Below are 26,985 nucleotides of genomic sequence, written 5' to 3'. Positions count from 1 at the left end.
AGGAATGGATTTCAACCTTTGCCCCAAACTCAAATCAAAACTGAATTTATGTGCCAAGTAAAATTGCACTGTCACTGAGAAACCAGAGTCTCCTGTAATTCCTTAATCCCAGCCTGCGCATCACACAGAACTCTGCTAGTAGAGCAGAGGCTATAGAAGAATTTATCAGGTTCCTTTATTAATATTTCATTTTTTAAAATTTTCACTCCAGAAGTACACCGCTACCTTGATAACACGACCCAATATAACACGAATTCGGATATAACGCGGTAAAGCAGTGCTCCGGGGGGAGGGGCGGTGGGGGGCTGCGCACTCTGGTGGATCAAAGCAAGTTCAATATAATGCGGTTTCACCTATAACACGGTAAGATTTTTTGTCTCCTGAGGACAGCGTTATATCGAGGTAGAGGTGTAGTGATTTTCCTATTCTGTACCTTCTCTTAGCTTCTCTGTTCCACAGATTGATTTATGATAAGTAAGACCAAGAAGCTCAATAACTTAAGATTGAGATCCCAGAAATAAGGGCAGGCATCTTTTTTTTTTTTTTTTTTTTTTTTTTTTTTAAGGTTGCAGGATCTTCTCATGGAAAGCCATGTGTGTCCCTGTGTGGATAATAAGTAGTGAGGCCCAATAAGCTTCTCTCGCACAAGGAAGCAAAAGTGCCCTTCAGTGAGCAGAAACTTTCTTGATGCAGGAGATGCGGATCAGAGAGGTTCTCAACATCAAAGTGGACTGTTCAATACAGGAGCGGACAATCAATTGCCAGGGAAAGGAATGGTCACAACCACCTCTGTTCATAAGCAGGGAAAAATTCAGGCCCTATCCATTAACAGGAAAAACTCCCTTGTTTCCCCTCACTAGCCAAGGTTGTTAAAAAGCTATGGTGAGGGAGTGGATTTAGGGGTAATTTTAGTAGAACCAAATTGGCTATTGAGGCTATGGAGCTAGGAGGCAATAGCAATGGCCATGAGGAAACCTTGTCGCATTTTAATAGAAAAATCTAAATTATCCAGGGGCCCAAACCAGTTTCTCCCTCCACTCATTGAGAAGCCATACTATCAGACTTTTCCTCGCTTACTTGCCTGGGGTGCTGGGTGGATTGATTTAAATCATGATTTAAATTACCAAGTGGGAAGCCTCAATTTAAATAATCAGTTTTAATCAACTTTATTTGTACTTCAGTTTCTAAAAAAAGGTGCATTCTCATTGTTTAATATAACCATTAAAACATTTTAAGTAAATGGAGCCTGTACACTAGATTTGGTACATCTTTTTGCTACTACAAGGGTATACTATAATTATATACATTTAATTAAGAAATTATATAGCTTAATATTTTCAAATTCTTATTAATTGTGCATTTTTAGTATGTTAGAAAATGGTGAATGATATATTGTTTATTTATTAGATAATTCACTTTTTGCTCATGAGTTTTTGTCAAGCTTCGTTAGGGTGGCAACTGGAATTTAACTGAACACACACAACAGCATATACAATTTATTTTTATCAAGCAAAACAACCTCAATGTTTTGGATACATAAACTTCTCTTATCAAAACACGTTCCACATTTTTCATCTAAATTAACCAGAGGGATTAACTGAAGTCAGTGAATTAAATTGATTATTTCAGGTCAGCCTAGAAAAAATTTCAAATATGCCTAAGTGAAAGTGGCTGGAGATTAAATTCCTAGTCTCATCTCTGTCTCTTGAAAATGAGACAGTCTCCTAAATTACTTAGGCTGACCTGTTGTCTTATTTATAAAGCTTGACCTCAAAAGTTAAATGTTTTTCCCCGATCCTGTCTTTACATGGAAAAACGAACTTTAACTCGGCTTTTGATAGAGGCTCCTCAATTCAGCATATTTATTTAAATACTCTTAAGAGATTATAAGAAGTTTAGGCCTTAACATATTTTGTATTAAATTCATATTTAATTTTAAATGTCTATTTTTAAAGAGAAAAAGCTTATAACTTAAATTAAAGTCTAGTTTTTTAAATTTTGTTTTTTAAAAAATCAATTTTTAGCCACCCCGGTGGAATGAAGGTCATAGTACTGGGAAACTTTATCTTGATATGTCATCAGAAGCTAGTGGGTCATCTTCATTGCAACAGAAATGATCACACCCCTAGCGACTGAGAATTTCTGCCTGGAATTCAAATATAGTTCCTAATGTTTTAATAAAATATTCACATTAGTCTCTTAAGCAAATCTCCTTATACTTGTCCAGCAAGTAGCCTTTCTGTTTGCAGTTTGCTTTGTAAGTATACGATATTTACCTGGGGAGGGGGAGGGGGGGAGTGGGAGAAATGGTGTAAGCCACTGAGCCACAATGCTGTGTATTTTATGAAGATAAAGTGGTTCTAAGAATCCTCACTGATTTCATCACTAAGAGGAAGATTACTGTTCTCAGGACTTAAGAAAGTTTTGTTTGAAATAAGTGCACCTGAAGGAAAAGTGGCACGTATTGGATGTGAAAGGGGCATTAAGGATTTTCCTGAAGTCTGGAGAGAGGATTTTCCTGCAGGAAAATCTTTTCACCTTTTTGTAACTTACTGCCCTTTTGGAATTGGAAACTAGCAAGGGATTTTATGCTAAAGCTTCAAAATTTCAGACAAGGACAGAAGTGTCATGAGGTACTTTTTTGAGGTATATTTGGCTTGACCTGAAAAAGCAGGTACTGGAAATCTCACAAAAGAAATCTGCTCACTATTGCATATTGCTTTATTTTTCTTACAATGTGCCTTATATTCTGAAGTAGCTTACACTGAAAAATGAAATAATACTTAACTCCTCTACAGTGCTTTTCATCAGCAGATCTCAAAGCATGTTATAAAGGAGGTCAATATCATTATCCCCATTTTACAGAGCCTAAGCATTTAATGGGAGAAGTTACATTCCACTAATAGTCACGTTAGGTAAACTGGTAATTTCAGTACTGTAAACTCAGCAGTTTAGATATGTCGGTAAACAACTTAAACATATATTTTCATTAAGGGCTGAGAACAAATGTGAAAGGAAAAAAAATTGTCTTATTTTTTCTCTTACAGGCTGATGTGTGAAACTGTGAGATATGAAAGGCATGAAGCAAACGAAGTTCTGTATTAGTAAGTGTTTCCTCTCTTCTACTAAAATGCTAAAGGGTGTGTTTATTCCAACTTGCTGATTAAAAGTGTGTTCTGTAAACACAAATGAGCCACCTTAACTTCATCACGTAGCATAGAAATGTGCAGGTTCAAACTGGTGTCAGTGATAGAGCTGATGTGCACTGTTGTAACTTTGTAGTCAGTGAAAGGGCAGAGAATTAGTGGGTGTGGAATGTCATCTCCTCAGATTAAGTTGTCACCTGGATTTATATCAATCAAGATAAAGCAGTAGTGACCAGTTTTTCCTGCCATAGGTGCCAGATCAACAAATCTAGCATGGGTAATAATTAGCAGGGATGTGAATTGATGTCATTTCAGATACAGTAGAGATCTCTTAGCAGCACACATCCTTAAGTGTGCCATTAATTCTCTCTCTCCCCACCCGGCTATTTTTTTTTCCAGATTTTAATGTAAAGCAGGTAACCTGCAATGCAGTACAGTGTTCATGAGTGGATGAGTTGAAATGTGTATGAATAATGCAACCTTGCAAATTCTTCTAATCCAGTGGCCCAGAGCCTCTAATTTTGTTTTTGCACAGGCAAATAATTTTTTTGTATTTTCATTATTGATCATGACAAAGAATGGTGAGCATACTTGTATGCTAAATTTTCATGATTGCAAGGTTGGAATAATGTCTGAAACTGGATAAACTAAACAATTGTATCTAAAGAAAGGTATACTGAAAATAAAGATCAGTAGAATCTAACACACTCTAATATCATCTAGCCAGCGTAATCTTAAATGATTGATTGTACATAACTATTTTATCAGTGAAACTTATGGTGGCAGTCTTTGTTACATTCTAGTTTGACTGCATTCCATTTTTGTGTGTACGTATGTTTAATAATCATCTAGATTCTAAATCTCAGGAAGGTGTCGTAGACACCCTGTCTTTGTTTTTTTGTGAATAAAATAAATGCTGCTATTCACAGAATTTATGGTGGTAATACTTAAATAAGGATTCAGGGTGTATATTCTGAGGAAAATGTAACATGCAAGTGGAAAATCCTGAAATCTGGGTTAATATGAAGTGCCTTTCCCGTTCCTTTGCATTGATTCCCTTTGTCAGGCCTTTCATGTGACTTTATCTTCACTTTGATCTTCTGCCTTTCCTTTCTACTTACTTCTGACCCTTTTTTTTCACTCTATTCAGTTGGTCTAATTGGCAATATCTTCCTATACACACAAGTGTAAAATGTTTTTGGTTTTAGCATGAGCAATATGTGCACACTTGGACTTTATGAAAACCTATACAGTACTGGAATAATTTTTTAAAATTGGCTAGGTTGTAGTTTAGCATTTTGATACGTTGTGAGATCAAAGATGGATCCATAAGGAAATCTGACAAATTCTCCTTGACTACTACCTATGTTCACTACATCCTATTTGAGAGTGGCTCTGAAATTCTAGTACTTTCAGTACACTTGTAAGTTTAGTTAATTTCCATCTTATTTTGGTATGGTAAACAGGGCCGGCTCCAGGGTTTTGGGCACCCCAAACAGCCGCGATCACAATCTGTGGCAGTAATTCGGCGGAAGGTCCTTCGCTCCGAGCGGGAGTGAGGGACCGTCCGCCGAATTGCCGCTGAATAGCTGGACCTGTCGCCCCTCTCCAGAGTCCCCAAGCACCTGGAGCCGGCCCTGATGGTAAACCTCAATGGGGGGGAAAATCTTGTTCTTTTTTTGTGTCCTTCCTAAGCTTAGCATATGTCTGGCAAGATACGTGTGCGTATTATTGAGGGTTATAAAATTAAAATGTAAAAGAGATGCACTCACTAGCCCTTGTATCTGTGTGTTTCAAGGGTTGTTAGGTAATGTGATAGAGACACACTTATCTCTAGGACAGTAGTGACCAAAAGTTATTTTTGACCTGAATGAAATGAGTTGGGCATTAATCCAGTTTTCTAGTGGACAGTGCAAAACTTCACAACTGGTAGCCCTTGTTTTGTAGTCTCAAAGGCCAAGGATTTAAGTAGGCATGTTCAATACAGTGCTTCAATTATTTCAGTGCTGTCAATGTGATGGTTTGTCACAAGCTCTAAAATAAACTTAAAAAAAGTCTCTATGGAAGTAGCTGCAACTATGACTGAGCTATAAATGATTGATTGACCTCTTTTTTTCCATGTATATATGAATGATCTCCCCCAGGCACAACTTAATGTATCAATATTGGGAAGCTAAATCTTTATTTCTCTTCATGTGAAGATGAAAACCAATATACTTGCTGTCAGGTGGAACAAACTACCCATAGAAGCAACATACATTCGCTGTAAATATCATGTTTCTAAATAAAGGACTGAAGCCTTGTTTTCTTACGTAAGGGGGAGAGAGCACTACATGGGGGAGGAGAGGCATGAGGGGAGAGGCACCAGTTTTATTATCTAAAGTTATGAGGTACACATTTAAAATTGTAACACCAAAAATTCATCAAAAACCTGACCACCATGCGATCCATTTTTATCTTTGCCCTAAAACAAATAAGCAGTAAGAATTCATAATACCTATATAAATCTTTAATTTTTTTAAATGGCCAAAAGGGAAAAACAGAGCATGTTGTTAAAATTGACTTAGCTCATCTGCATTTACTTTACTATTAGCGGGTGTTTGTGCCTGCAACAAATTCTCAAACCCTAGGGCCATCTCTTTGTTTAACATGGGAACTAGGTTATTAAAAGTGGCAGTTCAGCTCCAGTTATTCTTCATTTGCCAGACATCTCTACTAGTTTCATTTGATGTGAAGTTAATGATAGAAGGGCTAAAAGCCTTTGAGGCAAAAATTCAGGTTTGAGGTTTTACACACACACACACACACACACACACACACACACACACACACACACACACACACACACACACACACACACACACACACACACACACACACACACACACACACCGATTTTGTTACCTGCTTGACAAGACACTCCTACCCCAAAGTCTGATTTAAAAAACAATTTTTTTTTCTGCTTACTGCATTCTGTCATATTACTTGTTAAAAAGATTCTTGTTCTTCACCTCTACATCATATTAACACTTGGCACTGCCATAGATGAGATATGGTCAGCATTTTTATTTATAAACCTAATTTTTAATGGTTGTATACGTTGCCATTTAATTTATCAAGCTTAACCTTGGCAGCCAAAATACAATTTCGTTTTTATGATCAAGTTAGATTAAATCTGCTCAGCCATATTTGGCAAATGAGGGATCTGACTATAAAAGCTTTTTTTAAAACTTCTCTGAATTTAAAAAATACAAATACAAAAAACCCCAACTTTAATTTTTTTTTTTTTTTTTTTTTTAGTGAACATGGTTGATACATGGTATATGGCTATGCAGTTTGACATTTGTACATATGATTTTGGTTATGAGGAAGGGAGTGAGTGGTGTACCAAAAATGATTTGGGGGATCTAGTCCTACAATTTTAATTTTGATTAGATTGAAAAGCCGAGTCTTTAAAATATAAAGTTTTAATAATAAGGTTCTGTTTTACTAGGAAGCAGTTTTTATTCTTATAAGGAGACTGTATGGAGCCCATGTGTGTGTATTCAAATAAGTTAAATAACTTGCATGCTTCTCTTATCCTCTCTGAATACGTTACAGAATAAGTTATGTTGGCAGAAAAATTTTGAATTTTGATGGCAGGTTGTCATCTAAACAGCTTAAAATCAACAGAGTTCACACATGGCTGAAACAGCATGCTGGGAAGGTGACAATGACTTGGGTACATTGAGCCAAATTCACCTCTAGTGTTTGACTTCAGTGGAGTTAAACTATAGATGAATTTATTGCATTAACATTTTATGATTGATTAAAAAAAGCAGGTTGCTCTGATACTTTGTGACCTTTGATAAGAGGATCCTCCTAGCCACTGCATGTTTGTTAGCTTCTCTTTCCTTCTCCAACTTCTTTTCTGAGAATGTGTATCAAATACAAAATTTCCAAGACTAATATATTTGATAAATACGTCTTAAATTCTTGCCAATGAGAAAATATTTCAGAGCTTGATTGTTAGTTATAGATGAGTGGTTTCAATAGGGTTGCCTCCTAAAATAGAAATGCCTTAGATGAGTGTTCTCCACCTGTTAAATGTTTTGAACTAATTTTAAATGAGAATAATCTTCTTCCATCAACACTTATTAAAATTCCCTAATTTTTAATATAATAATTTGGAATTTTTCCTTTTTTTCCCCCCTAATACAATACTCCATTAGTTCTCCTACCAAGTGCATTTTTAATGTAAAAAAAACTTAATCTGTCTTCAGTGATGGACATTATTTGACTAAAAAAATAAATACATACATTACTACACAAAAGGTGACTTGAGAAGACTTCTAAATGATAGGTGGAGTCGAATCAGTTGTTTTGCTAAACTGAAGACCCACAGTTTCAGGTACATCTCTATCTCGATATAATGCGACCCGATATAACACGAATTTGGCTATAACGCGGTAAAGCAGTGCTCCGGGGGGGCGGGGCTGCACACACTGGTGGATCAAAGCAAGTTCAATATAACGCGGTACACCTATAACGTGGTAAGATTCTTTTGGCTCCCGAGAACAGTGTTATATCGCGGTAGGGGTGTAGTTCAAAAGAGAACTTACAATTTGTTGGCTGATTTTCTGTATCTCTTACTGAAATGTTTAGCTGCAAAACTATTCTTCAGTCTCCCATCTTTCATTTCCCCCATCCTACATCTTCTTTTAAGAAAGAAAAAAAAATAAAGTTTGTCATTTGGAGTAAGAAATAACTATGGAATTGCTAATACTAGAGTATGGTTGGTAGCTGTTGGTAAGTGATATTTCTGTGGTGAATGTACCGTAGTTTTAATTTTTAATAAGTTGAAAGCAATATCATATATGGGGAGAAAAGGATTTTTACCTGTGCTCCCATTGGGCAGCTCTGTGTTCTAAGATTAGATCCAAATGCTCTTGTTCTGTAGCTGTGATATCACAGAATGACCTCGTCTGGGGTGCTGCAACTCAGTGAAACCCGCTACTGGGTCTTTACAGGATTCCGGGTTTTTTTTGTTTTTTAAGTAGGGCCAGGTCCCTAGCCCTTTTACAATATGTGGCATAGTGTCTTTGCAGCTGCCAAAATCTTCCCTTTTCCTTCTGCATGCAGCCTCTGGGTCCACTGAAATGAAATTGTGGATGCCCTGCATATGTGTAGACTCTAATTAGCTGGAGAGAGGGATGGCAGGGAGGAAGGTATGAAGTAACTTAAAAGGCCCATGGAGTGCTACTAGCTGACAGCCCCAAAATGTAGCTGTTGACAAATAGTAAGAGAAGCAATTATTGGATGTTTCATATCTGTGTGCGGACCCCAGCAACCCCTGGAGAAGGATGGCGTTTGGGAGAAGGAAGCATGCTTAAAGACCTATTCACAGATCTTGCTCCCTAACTGCTGTCCTCTCCAATTCTCATAAGCAAAATCTAATTGAAATAAAGATTTTACATAGAATCAAAATTAATATAGTTTAATATATTTTGGAACTTGTGTATTAAAACATTTTGAAAAGTAGCTGAGGACACATAGCAGCTGACCTTAAAAACAAAAACAAAAAACCCTAGCTATTTCATTGTAGCTATAGGTCTGTGTGATATCCATGAATCCTGTGCAATGAGAGGTGAGGCAAAGGATTTAGAAGGTTCTTGGGGATGAGTGTGGAGAACTTATTTGTATGTGCTCCCCTGAGTGATTCTTTGGATCCTACAGTAGAGCAGCCAGTAGCACCTCCATCACCCCTTCTTGCCAGCCTGAGTGTCTTCAGGATTGGTCAATAGGGCAGAGGCAGCATATGCAAGAGAGTGGGGCTAATGAAGGAGCTCCTCCATCTATGCATAGTCTGACATAGCTATGGCGTGGGAGGTGGATGCATACAAGGAATAATGTGGCCCTTAGTGTTTGTGGTGACTCTTAGCCTGGACAGGGTACTCTAAATAGACATGACTCTTTTTAAATTTACATTTCAAATTTAATGCTTTGTTAATTAACATTTAATAGTCCAGACTTATACTGTGCACCATTTACATACTGGGGAAAGGTCTGGGATGTTTGAGAGAAGTCAAAATTTCCATGCTTGATATTTTAGGTTCCCAGTATAATTATTTCCTCTTGTTTTCTTTGACACTTCGCTCTACTCTTACTCTAAACTTATTTTTTCCGAACATTGTGTGTGTCTTCATGGAGGCTTTGGAAATATTTCAGAATTTACTGTCCTTAATGCTCAGTGAAGATCCTTGATTTCAGAGTTAGTAACAGATTTCCTCTTAACTCCTGTATTTCCAAGGCTACAGAAGACATTTTGCAAATGATTGATTAAAAGCCCTCTAAATAAACATCATGCTTAGGATTAAGTCTGTTTTGAAACTTTTGCCTGGATCAGCATACTGATTTTCAGATAGACCTCTTCAGGAAATATATATTCATTCTCCTTGTGCTTCTATAGGCTCCTGTGAAAGTCATCCAACAAGATATTTAATAATGCAGAGAGTCATTGCAGGACGGCTGGTTTATTGCTTTTTTGCTCTCCTGAAGGTGTATTATACCTTCTGATAGCCAGACAGCTGGCAAAGTTGTACTGGGATCCTGCCAAGTCTGCACTGCAGTAAATTAGGATTTCATGTTTATATCTTTTATTGGGAGGGCATTTGCCATGGGGAGCTTCTTAGCCACTATCTGCCATTAGGACAAATACATTCAAGGACTTGATAGTTGATTCTGCATAGATAATATTATTGAATAAAGACTTAATAGTATAGAGAATTCATTGCAGTACAATGAGTTCTACTAGATTTTTTTACATTATTGTTTTAGACGTGCTTTGTGAGCCTTTTGTCAAATTGAAATTAAGGCTTCTACAAGAATTATAGGTTGCACCTTCTTTTTTCCGATAAATGTTTGACTAAAGACCGTAATATTTTATTGTTGCAGCAGTGCTGGGAATAACAGGTAGTTTTAGACAAATAATGCCTGGGCATAGGACTTACTAAGTAGTAGGACTGTGTCCATAAAATCTGTATGTAGGATTATGTAATCATATACCACTTCCATCACAGTTTTGCCAGTAAATTAGCATGGAATTTTGTTAAGAAAAGAGTCTACTGCTTTTTCTTCCTGAATTTCTATCTGTAATCTCAAGTGGTATATAATTGCTGAACATTTTAATATCAATCTTATGCAATGTTAGGTCATTTATGCAGGGAAACGTGGCTGCTCATTGCCTATAGACAGGTATGAAATAGCTTGTTCACTAATTGTTAAAAACAGATTTATATAAGCTGTTTTACAAGTACCTATCTCTGTAGAGGCTTACTTTTTATATTACAAAATCTGTTTTATGCTGTTCTTACAGTAACTGGTGCTATTTTTGGTGATTAGAAAAAGATAGAAGAATACTGTCGAGATCTTTCAGAGAAAGATGCATTGGTTATGTGTGCAGAAATCTACAAAGAAATTATTTCTTGAAGTGTTGACCTAGTGTTTTGTATGTCCTGTGTTTATATTTTTAGATACCAAGAGCCAAATTTTGCCAAATTTCATCTCATTTAATCAGCGAGTCACAACTGTGGACATCAGTTTAAACAGAAATGCCACTTAAAAATCACAAGTTTAGTGATAGCTAGGAACGCCTTTTTTTGTTGCCCATTTTACTTAAGAGAAGGCCTTCTGATGTTTGCGATCTTTCTATATTGTTAAATTTGGTATAAGGTTGACAGATAAGGAAAAATATACAACAGCAATATAATTATTTGGTTAATATACATCAAGTTAAAATATTCAGGTATTTGCGGTAGGGAGAGGACAGGTAGGGTTGTAGCTGACACGTGGACCATCAGTTGTACCTTCAGTACATATTGCTTTGTTTGGGATGTACCTTATTCTTTAAACACTGCTTACATATAGCAACAGGAGCTCAAGTGTGGTGATGTGGCAGATATCCGATGGCCAATTATTATTATAAGTTAGTTGACAGACCAGTTGCAAACATGAACAACTCACCTTCTTATTGCAGATAATGTGCCAGTGATCAAACAACTCAGGTAAGATGGTAGCTGAGTACCTGGGAAAATATTGAAAAATGTGCAAGTTTTTTTGCAATGCAATATCACCAATCACTTCAAGGGAAACATCTAATACTATAGTAGTGGCTTACATAAACAAAGGAGGGCCCCAAAACAGCTGTCTACACACAGATGTCGACTATAATGAGATGGGCAAGGAAAAAGCGGTTATCTTCAGAACTACATGTGTGAGGAAAACCCAAGCACATGAGAGATGAATCTGAAGAAACTAACACCCTCAAAGTATGGGTTTATAGAATAAGCTCTCCTTTAATTTCATCATGTAATGTCTGATACTTGACACTGGAAAGGTGTTTCTCATTTCTAATATGTCAACTTCTCTCCTATGGCTTGGACTAATTCTCTCCCATCTTTTCTGCTTATTCAAAATAGATGTTGGAACACAAGTAGTCTTTTCTTATTTTCCAAACATCTCTCAACAAAGAGGAGTCTGGGTATACATATCCCAGTCCATATAACTGAGGAGCAACTTCAATTGTCTTGAACCTGTTCTGAGGCGTGGTTTACACACAATGTATTTATTGGTATCACTGTTTGGGGGGTGTGTGTGGGGGCGGTAGTTAAACCAATAAATCTTCCAATGCAAAGCACTGGGATAACTGCAGTCGCACAAAAGTAGAGTTGTACTGCTTTAACTATAACTCTATGGTTAAGAGGTACAATTTTGGTGTGTGGGCAAACCTTTAGATTGTTGGAAGCATAGTGATTTCCTGAGGGTTCCACGTTTCCTGCCAGAGTCAAGGAAGATGCATTTCTCTAGGCTCTTGCTGCCCTTGTAACCTTAGCAAGTCGGAAATGGGTTAGGAAATGCAAGACCACCTCTTAAAGTTTAGACTGATTCTCTCAGTGTCTTCTGGAAGTTATAGGTATGCTATTTAGTTGATGGTCTTTATGGAGCCTGGGTTATGAAACTTGAAGGGAAAGTAAATCTCTTTAAGCCTTCTCCCTCCCCTTCAGGGTAGAGGTTCTCAAGTTTACAATCCAGGGCGTGAATACATGAAAGCACTCTGCTGATTTGATTTCCATCAGACTAAGGATATGATCATGCAGGCATTTATGAATGTATTTAACTTTACACACACATTATCTCAGTTAAACCAATGGAAAAACTCACATGCATAAAGTTAAACATGTGCTTAAGTGTTTGCAAGATTGGGTCCTAAATATTTTATCTTCAGTTCTACTACACTACTGACCTAACTCTTAATCCATTATTACAACGATTGTATTTATATTGATGCTATTTGTGACAGGAGTGGAGAATCAAATATTTAAGTGGGCCATTTAAATCTATGGCACTATTTTAACAGAGAAAAAGAAATTTTAGGCCATGTTCAGGAAAGTCTTGCTAAAGAATACACACGTAATTTGTTGAGTTCCACAAGGTACTGAGTAGTACCTTAATTTCCAGTGACTTCCCAGGGATTGAGGGTATTCGGCAGTTTGTTCGGTCCAGAACCTTGAAGGTCAAGGCTTGGTTATAATTTTGAATCACTCTGGCTCAAAAACTATAGTATTTAGTGTCCTGGCTATCACCCAGGTGAGGCGAGTATTTCTAATGAAGGCATGCATATCCAAATAACAAATCCAAATAATTTTACAGATGGCGCTAAAACTATTTTATGTGAGCCATTGTCTACAGTCCCTGGCCTTAATGTGGCATGCCCAAGGAAAACATGCATGAATGCTGTGTGTGTTGATTGGGTTTATAATAAAAGTTAAAATGTTGTATGGGTTCTCTTTCAGAAACCTGAAATTATGACGTACTTTGCTAAATAGAAACCCACCTTGAACCTTAACAGTTATGTTGAACCTAGTCAATTGAAAAATGTTTAAAGTCGTTTCAGGTACCATATCTGTCCCAGAGATTGTGGGGACAAGGTGGAAGTTGTAGCTATTGCATCACTTGGGCAAGCAACTCGTGATGTAAAGAAAATACATGTTTTTCAATTAAACACAGGACAATATAATATTAAAATCAGATACTCTCACAGCAGAATTTTTAATCTTTCAGCTTGATCAGTTTGGCTGTCTGAATACTACAAGCTCAATGGGAGAGTCTACAACTTCCTTGAATCACAGCAATGTGATAAGTGGAGCTTATGAGCTCAGCCAGTACAGCCATATGTGGGAAGAGCTTTATAAACTCTACCAGACCTTTGAATTTTATGAATATCTCTGTATCTGGGAGAGCATTCATATATTAGAAAATGTATTGTGAAGAAGTCCCGAAAAAAGCATCTGACTTTATCAGCAATTAGAAGTGTGCTTTTGATGTCATCAGGGACTGTTCAATAAAAAGAAACTTCGTTTCCAAACAGTTATTTGCGTGACAACTTTACAAAGTCATGTCTCAAAGTTCCATGTTTCAGAAATGACTTGTCTGATTTATCTCAAGTTTTGCAGGTGGAAAAAAAAATTCCCTCTATCTACAGACCTCATATTCAAGTAAAAAGGACTTCTTTGAGAAAGTTGGAGAGGGAACCATAGTCATGCATCTAATGGAAAGCAGGTTAGAACCCTGACTCTGGAGTTCCTTTTACAAGTCCATAATTCCTGTAAATCAAGGGCTTGCATACACTGTGGCAAGGTGAATCGAAATGTTTCAGCAAGTCCCTGGTGTCTGCAGTGTTGAGATACAATAGAATGGAAATTCCACAATAGCTTAATTTAAAATAAAATATCACGTTATTGGATATAAAGCATGAATTAAATCAGCATAATAGCAGTTTTGTGTTTTTATGTTAAACTCAATTTTACACAGTTACAACACTGCATTCAGAATGCTGCAGATTTTTATCAATACCTAGTCTGCATTGTAGAAGTTGTAATGGGAAGCTGGTGCTTTTGGCAGCTTGCACCTTTTACATTTGAACATATAGGAGGCATTTTGCAATCATGGGATAAGCGCAAAAAAACCCAATCAACCAACCAAACAAAAAAAAACAACCCAACAAAAAAAACACCTGTCTTGGGATTTATCCTGCTTTGAGCAGGGGGGTTGTACTAGATGATCTCCTGAGGTCCCTTCCAACCCTGATATTCTATGATTCTAAAACGTTAGCTTGATATTTCTAAGTTTGGGGGTTATTTGCTTCCCAGGTCCATACCCATTCTTCTCCGACTGTTAGGACCACTCTATGCACCCAAGTTTGGTTGGCGAAACTTGCCATATTTTGGCACATCCTTGCCTGCCTCCACATTTGATTTTGACTCTTATCAATAAAACCCTGACTTCCTGTTGGTCAAAATAAACCAGCTCACAGAATGACAGACACCCCGCCCCCTCCTTTATTGACACTGTTCCACCAGCAGAATGCCTCTGTGGACTTTCAGTTATCCGTATTGGTAAAAACTGTCCACTGTGGTAGTTGGAAGTTCCATAAATACAGAAGAATCTGGAGCCCTCTTCTTAAAACAAACATGCAGGTGTCATTTCCAGCTGGTGATGTATCAAACAATTCCACCTCCTGGAATTCATGTTACATGGAGCAAGAGAGAAGTGAGTGGTTTTTGAAAAAAAAAAAACAAAAACAGCATATGTCAAACACTTGTTCCTTTCTGTAATATTAGTCTCACCTTTTGTCTTTAAGCAATGTCACAATCTGAAGAACTATCTCCTTGTTGCCATATATTAATTGAGGTCAGTGGACTTTCTAACATCAGATTGACTGAAAGGTTAACCTATTACTGGACTCCACATAATTTACCTCAAGAAGCTCCCTGTAGTGCAGGGGTAGGCAAACTATGGCCTGTGGGCCGATCCGGCCTGACAGGGCTTTGGATCTGGCCTGTGGGATTGCCACCCCTGTGGCACTGTGGCGCTAAGGCAGGCTCCTTGCCTGCCCTGGCCCTGCGCCATTCCCGGAAGTGGTCGGCACCATGTCACCGCGGCCCCTGGGAACGGGGAACCGCAGCCAAGGGGAGCTTCTGGGGAGGTACCCGCAGGCGAGGGCAGCGCACGGAGCTCTCTGAGCTCCTCTCGCCCCCAGGGGCAGTAGGGATGTGGTACCGGCCACTTCCATCCCAGTAAGCCGGGCCGGAGCCCACACCCTGAACCCCTTCTGCACCCCAACCCCCTGCTCTGAGCCCCCATCGCACCCCTTCTGCACCCCAACCTCCTGTCCTGAGCCCCCTACTGCACCCAGCGAGCCCCCTTCTGCACCCAAGCCCCTGCCTCACCCTGCACCCCTCCTGCATCCCAACCCTTGCCCTGAGCCCCCACTGCACTCCGCACCCCTCCCTGCACCCCAATCCCCTGCCCTGAGTACCCTCCCACACTCTGCACCCCCTCCTGTACCCCAACCTCTTGCCCTGAGCCCCTTCCTGCACACCGCACCCCAAGCCCCTGCCCCAGCACTACATTCACGGTCCTGCATGCAATTTCCCCACCTAGACATGGCCCTTGGGCCAAAAAGTTTGCCCACCCCTGCTGTAATGGATACTTTTGGAAAGGCCACCAGTATCCATTCCGCCTCAGCTAACTCCACATTAATGGGTGCTTACAGGCAAAAAGGGGCTTGTAAATGGTCTTCCTTGTAATTTGCTCTGATCACCTGACCAGAGTGTTTTTTCTGCAGAAACTGTAATGGCACCCCTAACTGTGAACTGACTGAACAAGCACTACACTTACCACCCCATATACTCAATCTGTGGCTGTGGAAGCCACCGAAGCTACCCATGCTCCAGAATTTTACATCCGCATCTAAGCTCTTGTTTTTAAAAAAATGTAGCCATTGTGGTTGCAAAGAGAACCTACCAAATATGAACAGTGTAAACTGGTGGAGTACTACTATCTGCCTGATGCATCACAGAACAATAGCTCTGAGAAGTCTGAACTGCCCTATTCATCTCAGTGAGGTGATTAGTGATGCAGGTATCAGTGACGCTGTTAACTATTTCAGTGCTGATAATTTAACCATTAGCTAATGTGCTCATCCTACAAACTCAAACTGCCTATTGGGTTACCAGAAGCCCAACATATCTTACCCAACTGCCAAAATCTCCAGCTTCCTCCTAATAACTTCCTAAATGCAAATAAGCTTTTACAATACAAAATTCTATGTTATGTTGAAAATTAAAAAGGAAGTAGTAGCATAAAATAAACTGGATTTAGTATCACATTAAATAAGGATATACTATAGTGATTATATTCATTTTCATATTCATTAACCTAATTTTTAAAATTTACCTGAAGCTGCTGCAGAATCTCCAGTCTTATGCACAAAAGTGCTGCAGAATGCAGGGTGTCTTTCCGCAGAAGTAGGGTCAAGCTTAATACAAAATACATGGGACCTTGATTGTGCACCTACATTAGAGGATAATAGTATTTGCAGAATGATTTCTTTTAGTAATTGCAGATTATCTAGATGACTTAGTCTAAACAATCTTTTAATGCAAAGAACAACTACTGGTACATATTGTGTGTTTCAGCATTTGCTCATTGTTCTGTGCCTTACTACTGAATTTCACTGTGTAACTCAGGAATACCTCAGCTGAAGTCAATGTAAAACTAGTGTGAATGAGATCGGAATTAGACAGTCCATAAGAAAGAATGCCTGGTTTAGTGTGTGTTTAAAATATATATATTCTCTTTTCACCTCGACCTTATTATATCACCTACTTGTGTAATCTAAGTAACATCTGATGAGAATTGGTTTGGGGAACTAGAGGATTCTTTGCTGGTTTGTGGTCTGAATAAGCTGCTTTTTTCACCTGTAGATGAATTACTGAAAAACTTCATTTCCAAATAGCATTGTTAAAAGCTTTTTCCTTGCTTTGGGCCTGATCCTGCAAGGTGCTGCGCACCTCCGGTCGGTTCAGTTGTGGGTGCTCAGTGTATTGCAGGAGTGGGCTATTAATGCACACACCGTGATGTCAGAGAGTTTAACTTACAAATGCATTGTCTTGTTGTGCCCATTTTAGTGCTGCTTTCAAACCTGTGTCTGCACAATACTGTACTTTTATCATAATACTGTAATATTAGAGTTTCTGCAATAATGATCTGTTACTTCAAAGACTGTATTTAACCACAAACAATAGCTTTTAGTATCCCCAAAAGCTTATCGTTCCCTAAATGCCTGGAAAACATTCCCTGTAATATTATTGAATATAGTTGTTGTGTAACTTATAATAGTGCAGCAACAGCTTTTAAGGGAGAGATGCATGTCCTCCACATGCTATAGGACTGGTTTTGATCCTCTTCTCCCATGCACTCCTTTTTGCCAAAAAGAAATGAATCTACAAGAGATTTTACAAATACGATTTTATGCCAGGTTAGCCAGGTTAGATTTTTTTTTTTTCTGGAGACTAGAAGGTATGTTTGGGAGAGATGGTAGGCAAAATTTTGTTGTTAATCTGTTGTCTGGTTATAACTAAAAAATGGCTTGGTCTAAATACTCCAAATCAGTTTTAAACAGTTCGTATTGATGAGACCTGATTGCTTTGGCTGTTTTCATAGTTTCATAGGGTGCAATTATGGTGCAATTAAGTCTGCAGTAGCCAGATGTGAGCTTCTTGCATCATGCATAACTGCCAGTCGTGCCATAAGAAATCCAGAAGAGCTGTTGCACCATGCAGAATTCCTAAGTTTTTATTATTATTATTGTTATTATTATTATTATTATAGGAAGCCCACAATCCAGGAAATGTGGATGTGGATTTCCTAAGGCAAGTGTGGAGTGGGGTGGGCTGGAGGCAGGGGGCCGTGATTGCAGAGTTCCTAGAGTATACATGGTCTAGTGAGCAATACGTCCAAACTGTAGAATGTGACTCCAGAAGTGGGTAATGAGAAGGCTGCCCACTGGTTTGCACCCCACATGTTGAGAAATTATTAATGTTAAGATGCAGCAGGGAGCGAGAGTAAAGGAGGGGATGGAGATGCTCTGCTCCTTTCCCTGCCCTTCCTCCCTTCTGCTGCTTTCTGGCTGTCCAGACCTCATCACTTCTCCAACACAATTAAAGTGGAGCTTCTCACCTACTATGCTGAGTCCAAGGGAAGCACCATTTCAAAAGGCTGTGGAGCTGGCTCTATAGCCTCTTGAACAGAGCTACCAGGAGCACAGTACTGTGCTGGTGGGGATTTGGGGTGAAGGGGAGCAATCCTATCCCACCCAACAGCCAAGAACTTCCCTCCATAACTCTGACCAGCAGGTTCCTTACCCAGCACCCCTACTCACCACTTACTTCTCATAATGCCATAATGTCTCACCCACATCCAAAATCAGCAATTGTAATTAAAGAAAAAATCAGTTTAGATTCTGTTAAACCTCATAGAGGCAATGTTGGAAGGGAGGAAGGAGTGATGGGTGTAGGGGAAATGGGTGGAGAGGAGAGAAAGCAAAGAGAAAATCACATGTCCCAAATGTTGATTATATGGCAAAATTTGCCATGTCTCAGAGTGATTGTTCCTGAAACTTTGACCTATTTATGCATCAATTCTTTTATGGCTTTCTTTTGCTTGGTAATTCAATATTCTTAAGTGGTGCCACAAACCATCACAAAGAAGATAATGTTGAGCAGTACCAAAAATATAGCTGTGAAATAGTATCAAGTCTAGTGTATTCTAGCTTTAGATAAGTTTAGGGTGCAGATTGCACAAGTCACCAATAACAGGTTATTTACTCATTGTCTACATAACATTTATTATAGGAAGTGAGGTTGGTGGTCACAGAAAGAGTGACATGAAAGACTTTCCTTAAAATTCAAATAAATCTAAGCATAGTTTTCTATATATTTATATAAATAAAAACCAGAATACCCCTTGGATATAAAAAACAGTCCCCCAGTGTTGACATACTTACAACCTTGTGCATACTAGTAACAGTAAAGATAATTTTTCTTCTACGTGGAGATCACCATAAGAGTGCTTGTTAGTACTCTGCAGTGAAGACATACACAGAGACTTTAATTTGTGTTGCTTCTGGGCAGTTCAGGGCCCAAGATATTTGAAATATCCCTATCCTGATTTATAATCAAATAATTTAGTTTGACTTTCAGCTTTTCCTTTTCAGAAACTGTCATTTCAACGTGCAACGTGAGCTCTTCCTTCCACTGCTTCCATTTCTGAGAAGTTCTTAATCTTAAAACAGAAATTCCAAGTCCTATTTTCATATTTTGCTGTGTCTGCCATCATAGATCAGTTTGTGTACTTGCAAACTTCCTCTACTGCACCATGCCAGCTGTTCTTAGTTCATGCTCATGTTTCTTTCCCTCAGTTCATGCTCATGTTTCTGTATTTTTCTACAGTCTGTCTCTAATTCAGCTTTTCAGTCAGATTAAAGCTTTCTTTATTTTTCCTAATTTGTTTTCAGTTTTATTCAAACTTCTGTTGCCACCATTTCTCAGTGCCTATTCATATCAGTAAAAAAAGAGAATAGAGATCCTTGACAACGTGCCTGGGGAAGAAAACACCAGTTTGTTTCTGGTATGCAAGGAACAGTAAGCACGACATGTTTCCATTGACACGCATCTTATTTTCTGTTCTTATGTCCTGTGATGATGCTCTAATTTGCCCCCATTTGGAATTTGTCTTCCAGAATAAGTTATCGTAGCATGTAGTTTCCCATGTCACAATAGTGTGGCCCATTTGGTGAGAATAAGAAAACTATTTTTGGCCACATGGCCATCTCAATCAATTAGTCTGTATTTGGTCATTGACAGAAATGAGATTGTGATCTATTTGTTAATCATGCAGATATCTGATGTCTCTTGATTGGCAAACGGTTCCATTTTTAAGTCTGCAAGAGTGACTTATTTCTATCATGGTTATATGTTCAGGGAAGAATTGAAAGAGAATTAACTTCCTAAGTATGAATGTTAATACTCTGCCATTTATATGCTCTTCTAGTCATTTCTAGCCATTTTTCTGATTGTTGCTTTTTTTCTGTCTCACATCATCCTCTCTTTTTAAAAATTACTACACGTATTTCTACAGCGCTCATTACTGTGGAAATGCGGGAATCTTTTTTGAGGACATTGTCACATATATACTTGCAGCTTTGCTTTCTAAAATGAGAAATGTGCAGCTAGCTGTAAATAGCTTACTTAGCTTAAATATTGGATTTTAATAACTATGCTGTCACCTTTTGTTAAGATACGTGGGCTAAGCTTGCTTGAAGTTTGAACAAGCTAATTGTTGCTAAAAACTTGAGGCTTGTAATTAAAAGAATGAAGTAGGAAGTGCTATAGAATGATTAATTCTACATCCTTAAGAGTGTACCCCAGTAATTTTGTGTTTTTGATGAAAATGTTATGTACGTATATTGACTGGGTAACAAGCAGTAGGAGTGGTGAAAACTGAAGAAGCAAAAAATGAATGGTCACAGCCTAACCTACACCGATTAAGGTGTCACAAACTAGTTGCTTTCTAATGTGGTTATTCCCTGTGAATCTTTAGAAACGAGTTTAATCCCCATGTAGGTGTCACCTACAGACTTGTTTCTTGGAGGTTCTGAGGGCAATGAAGAGGTGGTTGTGTTGTACAGGAGGGATGGCCAGCTGAGATATAAGCTGGGTCAGGATGACTGAAAGAAGCAAATTGCAACTTGTTCCTCCTTTCCTGCTAGTAACTAATCACTATCACTTGTCCTGATCTCCAAAAAAAATAAGCTGCCTTTCCCTGCTGCCTTCCCCCTCCCCCATGCTAGAAAGAAGCATGGAACAGCCGCACAAAGTAGCACCAGATGCACAGGCAGCCCAGAATTGTTTGGTGTGGGTGGGCTGACAAATGAGTGAAGGTGCTCTTGGAATGTGAGCCCTCTGTCTGCACTGTGGGTTGGCAAGACAGAGCCATGAAGCGAGTAAATCTTTTTTTTGGACAAGGGGATTGGAAGGAGGGATGTTCCAGAAATGGGGAAGGAGCTCATGTTGAAGGCAAGGGGCTCTGTCCTCCAACAAGGGGTAAGAGAATGCAAAGCAATATTACTAAGCTTTACTATGTTTTTGATCTTTTATAATCAGGTTCAGTATTATTATATTGGGCTGCTGTGATTGTGTGCTGTGGGCCACAAGTCGGTGAATGTTGTAATTTAAAAAATACTATTAAGTAATTCAAGGTGTTCTGGTGATGTATGTGTTTTTAGGAGGAAATTAGAATAGTTTAAGGAATTTTGATGCAAATGATTAAACAGTAGCTTTCCTTCAGAGTTTGCTATGCATTTTTGGCTTCTGGTTTTGTGATGCTCTTCCTAACAGATTTTTGCAATTTCTACCTAAATTATGCTTCTCATCATTTCTCTTCTTTATTCCAGCCCTGATGATATTGGCTCCTGTTGGTACATCCTGCTGTCTGGTTCAGTATTCATCAAAGAGTCTATGTTTCTTCCAAGGAGCAGGTATGTCAATTTAAATATCTTTATATTTTAAAGGAACACTATGAAATGGAATGCTAGTCAGTTTTTTAAAAAGTAGTCAGGTTATACCTTTAGTATTTCTTGTCATTTTCTGTAGTTATACAATCTTATTTTCTCATCTTTCTAAATATCTCTCTTCTGTTTGAGTGAAAGACCCACACAGAGGGGGAAATTGACTATACACCAAAGTGCTGTTAAATGCACAAAAATAAACAAGTTGAAAAACAGAAAAAAAAAAAAAATTTGATGGTGGTGCACTCAAAGCCACAGCTGGAATTGGGAGACCTATTATTCTAGGCATATGTCAAACAGATACATAGATGCAGTCCTTGCCTTGAAGAGCTTACAGTCTAACAAGAAAAGTGGCATAGAAAGTATGTGTAACTGACACTTATTAATCATTTTGTGTCCATTTAAGTAAAAACATTTTGAGTTGATACATAGTTGAAATCTGTATTTATTATTTCTGGTAGCACAATAGTCACTGTGCCAAACAGAGAGAAAGTCACAGTCCCTATAACTAAGAGTTTGGCCTGAGAGTTAAAAATAGGAGAAGGGATACAGCAAAAATGTATCGGTTAAGGTTGTGATTAACATGTTTTGATGATATGATGTTTTTACTAATGCAATTTATTTTACATTAGAAATATAACACTTTTTCCGTTGCCCTTCTGTCTTACTAATATTACATGACTAATTTCTTGTAGTTGTCATAGATTTGAGTTGTCAGGAGAGGTTTGAATGTTGTTGGGCTTTCACCCAGCTCTCAAAGGGTATTCAAAGCTTAAGGTATAGTGTGGAAGAAAATATACAGATGGATTGCCAAAGTTGGGATCCCTGGGGGCGGGCAGCAAAGTTCTATAAGTACCAAGGGCTGGTGTAACAGGTCTTGAAAGGCAAGGTTAAACTTAAACTTGATGTGGTTGGGATAAGAAGAACAGTCAAAATGACAGGCAAGATGATAGGAAGAGGAAGTTTTGTCGGTGTCAGGGTGGGCAGAAAGGAGTAAGAGTAATCAAGATGGTAGGTAGATGAGAGCTTCAACAAGAGTCTTAGGTGTATGGACAAAAAGAGAAAGTCAGGACTTGCATAACTTGTGTATGAAGAAACAACAAGATTTGGAAATAGGCTGACTCTGACAAGGGAGAGGGAGGAGTCAAAGTTATGAGGTTATGAGCCTGTTAGAGGGTAGTGGTGAATAGTGGTAAATATATTGAGATATACCTATCTCATAGAACTGGAAGGGACCTTGAAAGGTCATTGAGTCCAGTCCACTGCCTTCACTAGCAGGACCAAGTACTGTCCCTGACAGATTTCCCCCCCCCAGATCCCTAAATGGCCCCCTCAAGGATTGAATTCACAATCCTTGGGGTTAGCAGGCCAATGCTCAAACCACTGAGCTATCCCTCCCCCCCGGTAGAGAATGGGGACAGTGGCAAGGAGTTTGGAGGAAAAATGAGTTCTTCTTCGAGTGATTGTTCACGTCCATTACACATTAGGTGTACGCGCGCCGCGTGCACGGACGTCGGAAACTTTTTCCCTTAGCGGCTCCCGTCGGGCCGGCGGGCCCCCCCCCTTCCCGCCAGAGCGGCGCCCCGCTCCAGGGTATATATATCCCTGCCGACCCGACCACTCCAGTTCCTTCTTACCGTCCGTGGCGGCGTTGGAACAACTCTGTCTCTCGTCTGAGAGTGTCCCTTAGCAATAGTCAATTAGAGTTCTAACAGTTATCAGTTAGTTGTTGTAGAGTTTAGTCAGTAGTTAACAGCTCATTAGAGTACTTAAAGTTCCTGCCGGGGTTGTTTGTTCAGCCCCGGCACCGGCCCCGGGCGGTGGGGTATGCCACACGCCCAAGGCTTCAAGGCTTGTGCCACGTGCCGTAGGCCCATGCCATTGAGCGACCCCCACGCTTCGTGTCTTCGTTGCCTGGGGGAGGCTCACCAGAAAGAGCGCTGCAAGATCTGTAAGGCCTTTAAGCCCAGAACTAAAAAAGAGAGGGACTTCCGCCTTAAGCAGCTGCTCACGGAGACGGCGTTACAGCCCTCCACTTCGACGGCACCGTCTACCTCCGTGCGGAGTGCCCCTGCCTCGGTGCGTGACCCGGCGCCGGTGGGTCATCCGAAGACCGCGGCACCGACACAGCGGGGAAATACACGACGCCGGTCGTCTTCGCCGGCGAAAGTGAAGGGTCAACCTAAGGCCCGAGGTCGCTCCCCGCACAAGAGGGCGGCACCGGTAAAGACCTTGAGTGCCCCTAAGGTAGTGGCTCCGGCGCCGAAGGGCCCGTCGAGCCCCGGGATGGGCACGTCGAACGAGGAGGAAGGGCTGGAGGAACTCGTGGGACAGCCCTCCACTCCGGACACGTATGAGGCAGCCAAGGACCTCATTGCCTTGTCCGTCGAGGCCCCGGTACGCGCTGAAGGCTCCCCGCCTATGCTGCCGTGCAGAGGCAAGCCGGCGATGGTGCGCCCATCACGGTCGCCGTCCCGGCACCGTTCCAGGGACCGGTCCTGGTCGAGCTCCGCCTCGGTGGACTCCCGGTTGCCCTCAGCGCAGGAAGCACCGCAGCAGTCGGGCTTCAGCAAGCGGTCAGCACTGACTCAGCAACCAAGCACGAGTCGGCACTGCGAAGCATCGGCGGTTCGTTACCCGAGACCGACCAGCCGTAGCCGTTCCCGGTCCCGAGATCACCGGTACCATTCCCGGTCCAGGTCGGTAAGGCACCTTTCCAGATCCTGGTCGCGGAGGCGCTACTCCCCAAGACCAGACCGGCACCATCCGAGTGCGCCACCGTGGCCTTCCAGATCACCGTCAATGGTCTCGGGGGCTGACTCAGACCGATACGGCGGGTATGCCCATAGGTCACAGGACAGCAGGGACTACGGTCAGTCCCAATGGGGCCAGTCGAGCCAATGGCCATTCTGGACACCCTGGGCCTACCACCAACAAGGGTCCCCATCGAGAGCCTCGAGATCCGGGCCATCCCGGTACCGATCCCGCTCCCCGCGGCACCGCCCGCAATCGTATAGGGAGGCAACGGTCTCTAGACCACCGGAGCGGGAAGGAGTGGACTCGGCACCGAGTACGGTACCGTCCCAATCACACGCTGCGGGTCAGGCCACAGAGGAACAATTGGCTGACGCAGGTTTACAGGACAATGAGGATGGGCAGAAGGCCCCGACCTCTTCCTCCTCGCCAGATGAGGGGGTAGCGGGCACACTGGTGTCCGGCCCTCCCCCGATTGACCACCGGGCACACCAAGACCTGCTTCGCCGGGTAGCCCTCAATCTGGGCTTGCAAGCGGAGGAGACTGTAGAGCAGGATGACCCCATGGTCGATATCCTGAGCCCAGAGGGCCCCTCCAGAGTCGCACTCCCCATTATACGGACAGTACAGTCCAACTATAAGACGGTGTGGCAAACACCGGCCTCCAGTGCTCCAACTGCAAAGGGAGTGGAGAGGAAATACTTCGCCCCATCTAGAGGGTTTGACTTCCTCTTCCTGCATCCATCCCCCTGTTCGTTGGTGGTCTCGGCGGTCAATGAAAAGGAGCGGCATGGCCAGCAAGCTCCTGTCCCCAAGGGCAAGGAAGCCAAGAGATTGGACTTGTTCGGGAGAAAAGTCTATTCTTCGGGGGGCCTTCAACTGAGGATCGCCAATCAGCAGGCGATTCTAAACAGACACAATTTTAACTCTTGGGCATCAGTCGCCAAGTTTAAGGACTCCCTCCCATCTGACGCGCATCAGGAGTTCAAGGCCCTGGTGGATGAGGGAATGGCAGTGGCCAAGACCTCTTTACAGGCCGCGCTAGACTCAGCAGACGCTGCGGCTAGAACAATTGCGTCGGGAGTCGTGATGAGGCGTTCGGCGTGGTTGCAGGCTTCAGGTCTCCCGCCAGAGGTGCAAACCACACTGCAGGACCTCCCGTTTGAAGGTTCGGGCTTGTTCTCCGACCAAACGGACGCCAGGCTACATAGCCTTAAGGACTCGCGTGCGACCCTTAAGTCGTTGGGTATGCACACCCCGGTAACGCAGCGTAAACCCTTTAAGCCACAGCCACCACAGAGGCAATATCACCCTCGCCCCCGGCACGAGCCTTACCGCCGTCGAGGCAGGGATAACAGGCGGAGACATAACAATACGCCTAACCAAGGCCAGAGTCACGGCCAGGGCAAGCCGCAGCCGGGAAATAAACCAGGCTTTTGAAGCTACGCCCGAGGACAGCGTACCACTTCATATACCGGATCCTCCTCTGGGTTTCAAGGACCGTCTGTCCCATTTCTACCGGGCCTGGTTGTGCATAACATCGGACCGCTGGGTCCTGCGCACAGTGAAGGCGGGCTATACCCTCCAGTTTTCCTCGCCCCCTCCCTGCCATCCCCTTCCCCGTCCCTCTTCAGGGACCCTTCTCACGAGCAACTCCTCATACAGGAGGTACAGACCCTTCTCGCTGCAGGAGCAGTAGAAGAGGTCCCTCTAGACCTAAGGGGAAAAGGATTCTATTCCAGATACTTCCTGATCCCCAAGGCGAAAGGGGGCCTCCGTCCTATTTTGGACCTGCGCGATCTAAACAAGTTTCTGACCAAAGCGCGCTTCCGTATGGTCTCCCTTGGAACTATTATCCCATCCCTGGATCCGGGGGATTGGTATGCTGCCCTCGATATGAAAGATGCCTATTTTCACATCGCAATCAACCCGGCCCACAGACGTTTTCTGCGCTTCGTTGTCGACCAGCGCCATTTCCAATTTACGGTCCTGCCCTTCGGCCTGGCGTCAGCACCACGGGTGTTTACGAAGTGCATGTCCGTGGTAGCAGCCTTCCTTCGAAAAAGAAGGATGCATGTGTTCCCGTACCTGGACGATTGGCTACTCGTGGGCAGGTCGGAGGACGAGGTCCGATCTCACATGACGCTGGCCTTGCAGACGTTCGACAAGCTCGGCCTCCGGGTCAATGTGCCAAAATCCACGCTAGTCCCCACACAGAGGCTGGACTTCATAGGTGCTACCCTGGACTCGGTAACCGCGCAAGCGAGCCTACCAGAGGCACGGTTCATGTCAATTCACAGAGCCGTAAGCTCGGTCCAAAAATTCCCCACAACAACGGCAAGGTGTTGCATGCAGCTTCTGGGGCATATGGCAGCCTGCACACACGTGGTCAGACATGCCCGCCTGAGGCTCCGGCCTTTACAGTTGTGGTTCGCCCACACGCATCGCCCCAACAGAGACCCATTGGATCAAGTAGTCACGATCCCGAACCAGGTGCTCAGCTCGCTACGCTGGTGGCTCGATCGCCAACAGGTATGCGAAGGGATTCCCTTCGCTGCCCCACAGCCCACTCTGACGTTGGTAACAGATGCATCGGACCTGGGTTGGGGGGCGCACCTGGGGGAACTGCGGACCCAA

The 26,985-nt window shown here is 41.7% G+C and overlaps 1 protein-coding gene across 7 annotated transcripts in view; it reads left to right on the top strand.

The window, feature by feature from the left end:
- The window catches only part of RAPGEF2 (Rap guanine nucleotide exchange factor 2), a 335,598-nt gene that overhangs the window by 118,009 nt on the left and 190,604 nt on the right, over positions 1-26,985 (top strand). For 6 of the 7 annotated variants that reach the window (XM_054030402.1, XM_054030403.1, XM_054030406.1 and 3 more), the window contains exons 3-4: positions 3,048-3,104; positions 21,481-21,564. In XM_054030402.1, coding sequence (XP_053886377.1) covers positions 3,048-3,104; positions 21,481-21,564 — 141 coding nt within the window. The remainder of the gene's footprint in view (positions 1-3,047; positions 3,105-21,480; positions 21,565-26,985) is intronic. The other variant, XM_054030407.1, reaches the window with a different exon arrangement.

This window comes from Malaclemys terrapin, chromosome 5 (assembly GCF_027887155.1).
Source record: "Malaclemys terrapin pileata isolate rMalTer1 chromosome 5, rMalTer1.hap1, whole genome shotgun sequence".
Taxonomy (NCBI): Eukaryota; Metazoa; Chordata; order Testudines; family Emydidae; genus Malaclemys; species Malaclemys terrapin.
Note: the sequence above shows the minus strand (reverse complement) of the source record. Positions and strands in the feature narration are given on the sequence as shown.